This window comes from Nyctereutes procyonoides, unplaced genomic scaffold, assembly GCF_905146905.1.
Source record: "Nyctereutes procyonoides isolate TBG_1078 unplaced genomic scaffold, NYPRO_anot_genome, whole genome shotgun sequence".
NCBI lineage: Eukaryota > Metazoa > Chordata > Mammalia > Carnivora > Canidae > Nyctereutes > Nyctereutes procyonoides.
This window is the reverse complement of record NW_026575034.1, coordinates 21,412,114-21,419,443: the sequence shown is the minus strand read 5'-3', so window position 1 is coordinate 21,419,443 and position 7,330 is coordinate 21,412,114. Positions and strand designations below refer to the sequence as shown.

Sequence of the window (7,330 nt, the reverse complement as noted above, 5' to 3'; positions counted from 1 at the left end):
AAATTTTTAGACAAAATGAAAATTAAATAACTTTATTTTCAGGATATCATTTTTAAAAAAATATTATTTACTCATGAGAGACACAGAAAGAGAGAGAGAGAGAGGCAGAGGGAAAAGCAGGCTCCATGCAGGGAGCCTGATGTGGGACTCAATCCAGGGACCCCAGGATCATGCCCTGGGCCGAAGGCAGGTGCTAAACCACTGAGCCACCCAGGAATTCCCAGGGTATCATTTTTTAAAATGCAATTAAATCAAACTCCATTTGAAAACTCGGAATAGAGGTAGAATGGGGAACTAAGAACATTTATCTGAGTACCTATTTGTGCCTGGTTCCACTACTTATCTGTGCATATTGTTACAGTTAAATGATCACATGGTGGCCTATGTGGACATTAAAAAAAGGAAGAACCTTATAAGGACAAATTTAGAGACTAACCTGTCACAAAGAAGTTCCAAAGCAATTTTTTCCCTTCTTTTTACATTCTACAGGTGTTTCCGTAGTGTAGGGGTTATCACGTTCGTCTCTTTTTACATTCTGCAAGAACATAATAGTTCCATTAAAAATAAATCTTGAACTAATCAAAAATGTATAAATAAACCATCTTTCCTAAGTCCTCTATACTACTTAAAGTGATAGGAATGTCCTAGTAGCAGACCACAAAGAATAAACAGATGAATTCACATAGGTCTGGATGACCTGCTAGAACTAACAAGTTTCACCCAGATGAAGCAAATTGTTGTAAAGTCATGTGTCTTCAGTCACTAGCTAATTTTTATCCTAATTTTACAGATCATGAAAAGAACGCTGTAGAAATATTTGGCAAAATATGACAGCACATCCAAATGGTACAATCTCCATTGAGGTTTCAGACTTCCTCCTGAATTGTTTTGTCAGGTCTCCCAGCTGGAAGCTCTGGTTGTCCCTGCCCCTAAGCTTCCTCTTCCTCCTGGCCATGGGGGCCAATAGTGTTCTCTTGGTCACCATCCAGCTGGAGGCCTCTCTGCATGAGCCCATGTACTACCTGCTCAGCCTCCTGTCCCTCTTAGATATTGTTGTCTGCCTCACTGTCATCCCCAAGGTCCTGGCCATCTTCTGGTTTGACCTCAAGTCCATCAACTTCTATGCCTGCTTCATCCAGATGTACATCATGAATTGCTTCCTTGCCATGGAGTCCTGCACATTCATGGTCATGGCCTATGACCGCTATGTGGCCATCTGCCACCCACTGAGGTACCCATCCATCATCACAGAACAATTTGTAGCTAAGGCTGCCACCTTTATTTTGGCCAGAAATGGGATTTTAACAGTGCCTATCCCAATTCTATCATCCCGACTCAATTATTGTGGGAGAAATGTTATTGAGAATTGCATGTGTGCCAATATGTCTGTCTCCAAGCTCTCCTGTGATGATGTCACCATCAATCGCCTTTACCAGTTTGCTGTAGGATGGACACTGCTAGGATCTGACCTCATCCTCATCTTCCTCTCCTACAGCCTCATACTGCGAGCTGTGCTGGGACTCAAGGCAGAGGGTGCCATGGCCAAAGCCCTGAGCACATGTGGTTCTCACTTCATCCTTATCCTCTTCTTCAGCACCATTCTTCTGGTCTTCGTGCTCACTCTTGTGGTGAAGAAGAAAGTCTCCCCTGATGTGCCAGTCTTGCTCAATATCCTCCATCATGTCATCTTCTCAGCCCTCAACCCCATTGTTTATGGAGTGCGAACCCAGGAGATCAAGCAAGGAATCCATAGATTACTGAAGAAAGGATGGTAGTAAGGACAACTGGATCTCTGCATTCATAACATAGGATGAGCTTTTAATCAATAATTGGTGAATAGACTGAAATTCAAATCTGTGAGTTGAAATTTACACTGGGTAAATTGGATATTGTGTCTTCATTAATAAAACTTGTTATATTATAGTTCCCTTTTCTATAACTTTTCCTATAACAACATTCTTGACCCCTTTTGCTTTTCCCATACATATTATCTTATTTTAACAAAATACTGGGGTCCTTGGGGCAGGTTTTAAGGTGATAAATTAAGGGTTTGGAATACACAGCTGTGAATATGCTATGCCTTTAAAATCATGAATATGTATTTGAGGAAATTTTTGGGTAGAGTTGTGTAATGTGTAATGCCTTCTTATTCTCATTTTCATAGAAGGAAGCTTATAGAGACAAAGACATGGAAGTAAAATTTCAGTCCTAAATGATAGAGTGTTACTATTCATCCATAATTTGTTCTGCAAATGGGCAGTTATTCGAAATAAGCATTGCAAGAGGAGAGGGGTTTTACATGGATTTCTCATTCATCCAACAATAAGTAATGAATTTCATTATATTTGAGAGACTCTTAAATTCTCCTCCCCAGTGGGCTTGTGCTTTAAACATTTATCTTTTGGATCCAGGTTGTCATAATTAATGGTATGCACAAACAGCTCTGCTAATGAGTTAAAGATTGGAAAATTAAAATATATTATCCAATAATAATAATTTAAAATTTTGAAAACATAATATCTAAACATTGTTTTCATATTAAGTGGACAGTTTCTGTTTTTTTGTATAATTTTTATTGGAGTTCAATTTGCCAACATATAGTATAACACCCAGTGCTCATCCCGTCAAGTGCCCCCCCCTCAGTGCCTGGCACCCAGTCACCCCATCCCCCTGCCCAACCTCTCCCCGCACCCCACACAACCGGTAATTCGGTGAGGAGAGGGAGTTAGGGTAGTGGGGTCGGTCGGGGGGGGTCAGGTGCTGTCAGACCATAGCAGATATACATATTATACCTGCGGACGGGGGGGGGGGGGGGGGGGGGGGATATCGTATATATATATCCTATCTATATAATATACTATATACCCACATTAAACATTGACGTCTCCACACACACACACACCTTTGTGTGGCTGATAGTGCCGTCCGAGCATTATCAATGCTCTAAATCACACACAAGTATGAATAATGTGCGCTGATGCATCTATGCGAGAGTGCGTAGCAGGGGGTGTATAGAGAAGAGTTTGAGAGCTAACTCACAACAATAAATAACCACTTCGGCCACGGATTTTGGGGATAAAATGGTGTTATAGCGTCACACACGAGAGTGAGTGCGAGAGAGTGAGAGCATGCGGGCATTGAAATATCTATCTAGGCAGCACCACAGAGTGGGCTTTAATCACACTAAACACACGCAAACGCGTCGAACGAGGATGAGCGCGTAGGGCGTCGCAGAGCGCGCGATCGAGTTGATATGAAATGGGGCTCGAATGATGTGTGTGTGTAGTAATCAAACCATCTCTTGCTGTGTTTTATCAGTGTTTTAAGACTAATAATATCTGGTATGATTATCTGTGATTTTTTGGGGTATTTGATAGATTGTATCTGGAAAGGCTATATCAGAATTGTAGGGTGGGGGTTATAGGGTTTAACTACATATGCTGAGTGAAAGAATCAAGCGACACTTGCGATAAGATAACATTCAGTAGTAAAACAAACATATATACATATACTATATTCGAATATGGGTAAAACAGATAATGTGATGAAGAGAATGTATGGGGAAGTGGTGAGATTGTGGGGGCGTTATGCGTAGAAAACTATACACATATAGGGTGTGGGAGGTATATCTTGCAAATTAAATTTAATTGGTGTGAGTGGGTTTGTATGGATTGGTTGATTATTTTGGTGAGTGTTTTAGGGTTAATTATATAATGTGTATTGATTGAATTGGATGTTTTGGGGATCTCATCACATATATGACTAATATTAGTCTTCGTAGATACTGTAATTCTACTAAATATTACATAACGGAATTAAATTAACATAACAACAACTATCATAGATTGAAAACAATAAAGTCTTAAGAGAGTTAGTTACAAACTTTATTAAGAATTTTATAAAGGAGTTATATAGGATGAAGTTGGAGGTTAGTGTTTATATTTATTTTGTTGTATTAGGAGTGATTGTATTGTGGGTTTGAGTTTTTTGGAATTTGGGGGGAGATGTTTTGTTGTTTTATACGATTGTGTGTTTAAGATTTGTTTTATGGTAATGTTTGTTATTTATATTTTTCCGTTACAAATAACAATTATTAGAGCATGCTTCTAATAAGGGTCCTTGTTGTGCATGTAATTATCGCCTCCCATAGAACAACATTTGTGTTAAAAAGACTTTCTAAATATAAGGACCATCACCAAAACTCACAACAAAGCACCCTAACTCGCAACCCCACACACAAACAATCATATATTTATCCATTACAACACGATGTTTCATGAGATATAGAGATGATGCGTATTCGAGTGAAGAGTTGTGCTTATCATATCATCTCTATCTCTATTCTCTATATGCGCGAGCGCGACAATATAGTGATGAAATGATATGAGTAGTGTGTGTTGAGAGAGGTAAGGAGTTGTGTGTGCGAGTGTGCTGAGAGTTATATCAGAGCGTTAGAGCGAGCGCGAGCTATAGCTATGCTGTGAGAGAGAGCGAGGAGATGTGTGTGTGTGCGCACATGATAAGTGTTTATAGGTGAGAATGTTTTGTAGTATTGGTTTAATATGTGTTTTATTGTTGATCTTTTGATCTCTCTACTAGAGAGTGAGAGTATGAGAGTAGGAGTGATAGTGAGGTTGAGATTAGTATGTGTAGATAGTTAGGAGGTTATCTAGAAGCGATTAAGATGCGAGCAGACTTCAAAGAATAAATCAGTAGGATATGATGTTGACACATAAAGCAGGAAGAATAGAATGAAATAAGAAGTCAATTTGAATACACTATAATTACATATTATAGAAAATAAAAAACATGATTTTCTTAAACATAAGTAATGTGTATTCATATAAGATAGACACAATAGATAAGAAAATGCTTTAGCGATAAAGCATAATTGATGCGAGCTGTGCTCGAGCGAGAAAGCGAGACAATCTAGACACAGATAAAATATAGATACTATATAAAGTTTGAGTTTTTGAGATAGATGAAGGAAGAGATTGTAGTTGAGTGGAATTGGGTTTGTTTTTTGTTTTTTGAATTGTGATGTAATGTTAAAGTGGGGGAGGTGTTAGGTTTTTTTGGAAAAATTTTAGATGGAAATGTATGGATTATGTTGTTTTTTTGTAGGGGGTTTGGATGTTGTTTTATTATTGAAGTAATGTGTTTTTTATTGGAGTGGTTTGTTAGGTCGTTGAGAGGTTGTGTTTTGAGTAGTGGTGTTTATAGATGATTGTGTGTAATGAGTATTGCATTAGTAAGTATATAGGGATAAGGATTTATCGCGACCAGGGCTATTTGAATTCTAACCAATCCTACGAAGTCGCTCCAGGACGTAAAACGTGGAACACGGAATGCACATATAAATGAGACATCAAGGGATTTAAAACATGTACCATCAATGACTGAGAAAGTTAGATACAAGTCTTATCTTCCAAAATAGACTGGTAATATCTTTATATTTAAAACATATATTTTTGAAGGCTTTGCATTGTTGTGCTTATATGCAACTTTTACATATTTTTGGCTCCCATCAAAGCAATATTTTCAAAAAAGGAGCACTGATAGGATCATTTGAAAAATAAGGTGAACAGATTAATGACTTTATCCCACTAAAATAATTGACACTAATAATGATATCCTCTAGAATAGTGCTTTTTTTAAGATTTTATTTATTTATTTATTCATGAGAGACAGACAGAGAGAGAGAGAGGCAGAGAGTGAAAATGGTTCCATGCAGGGAACCCGACGTGGGACTCAATCCCAGGTCTCCAGGATCACGTCCTGGGCTGAAGGCACCACTAAACCGCTAAGCCACCCAGGCTGCCCTAGAACAGTGCGGTCTAATGTGAGCCATTTAAACATTTTAGTGGCCACATTAAAATATAAAAAGAAAAAGTTAAATGGATCTTAATGTATTTTGTTGAAATCAATATATCTAAAACATTATCACTTCAATGCAAAATAAATATAAAAGATTTAATAATAACATAGTTTACATTCTTTTTGTGTAGGTGAGGTCTTTGAAATACAGTATGTATTTTATATTCACAGTATATTTTGTCGGAACAATCTCATTTTAGGGGCTTAATAATGACTAGTAGATGCTATATGGATCAGAACTGCACTAAATCATATAGCTTTAAAATGCAAATGAAAAATGGGTGGGAGAGCAATTGAATTAAGGAAAAAATGTATCCTTCTTGGAAAAGAGCTAAAACAAAATTCCTTCTCTTTGGCTGTGATTTTTCTCTTATGTTTTTCCATGTGGAGAAGAGGAAGGCAGTGTTTTAGGGGATGAATAATAATGTCTTTGTCTTAAAATGCCACATTACATGAGTACTTATGTCCTAGACACCAATGTGAGAACAGTACAATATGAGATGGTTCATTTATTGGCTTCTTACAACACATAGTCCTCAAATCCTATAGCAACAGATTTGAAATAGAGCCATGTATGAACCTGGGAAGTTACAGAACCCAAGGAAAAATGTAAATAGAGACTTTACTCATGATAAGGCAGGAATATTAGTGCTAGGAGAAGCAATAGATGTTAGTGTCAAAGGTTTGTCAAAAGGTAGATGAAAATAATCATATTTTGTAATTCTTTAAATTTTTCTTAACACTATTTACAAGCACATATGTATATTTTAAATTGGTTCTTTTGTACTCTATTATATTAATAAAATATATTTATATGAAATGCTTAATAGTGAAAGTATTGTAATTATTCAACAAAACATATGAGCAGGAAATCAGTCTGTTCAAACCAAATAGTCATCCAGAAAATGTTGAAGTTTAGATTTTGTTGGTAAGACTTTTCAGTTTACTCACACATTATCCATAATTAGACCCTCCTTCAGTGACCTGAGAAAGTAAGGGAGGCCCAGCTGACACTAGAAACTGGGCCAAGAGAATAATGCAGAGTGCATACAGAAAATGGTAATGGCCCTTTGGGCCCACAGTTAACATTATATTATCTGCAAAATATGTACTTATACCTATTATATAAGGTCTATATAAGATATAGACAAATCTTCGTTATGGTGCTACATTTGCAATAATGAGTAAGATAGGCAAAGTCCATGTTTATAAGTGCAAAGAGTCCATGCCTAGAGAAGCAGAAGTCCAAGAACATGGGGAAATCAATATGTAGGAAGGACATAGCCAAAAAGAAGCTAAAGTAAAAGTCTAAGGCAGCAGCCACTTGGCAGGAAGTCAAGGCCCAAATCTAGAATAGAATTTGAAAATCTAGACAGAATATTGTAATAGTGAGCCAAAGAAGTAACACAATCTTCATGACTGAAGCTATACAGAACAAACTGGAGCTGAAAAA

At 37.2% G+C, this 7,330-nt stretch overlaps 1 protein-coding gene across 1 annotated transcript; it reads left to right on the top strand.

Moving 5' to 3' along the window:
* The first annotated feature begins 821 nt into the window (after window positions 1-821).
* LOC129505067 (olfactory receptor 56A3-like) lies at window positions 822-1,775 on the top strand. Its single transcript, XM_055317998.1, has one exon. The coding sequence runs from the start codon at window positions 828-830 to the stop codon at window positions 1,773-1,775; it is 948 nt and encodes a 315-aa protein (XP_055173973.1). The 5' UTR covers window positions 822-827.
* Window positions 1,776-7,330: the final 5,555 nt, after the last annotated feature.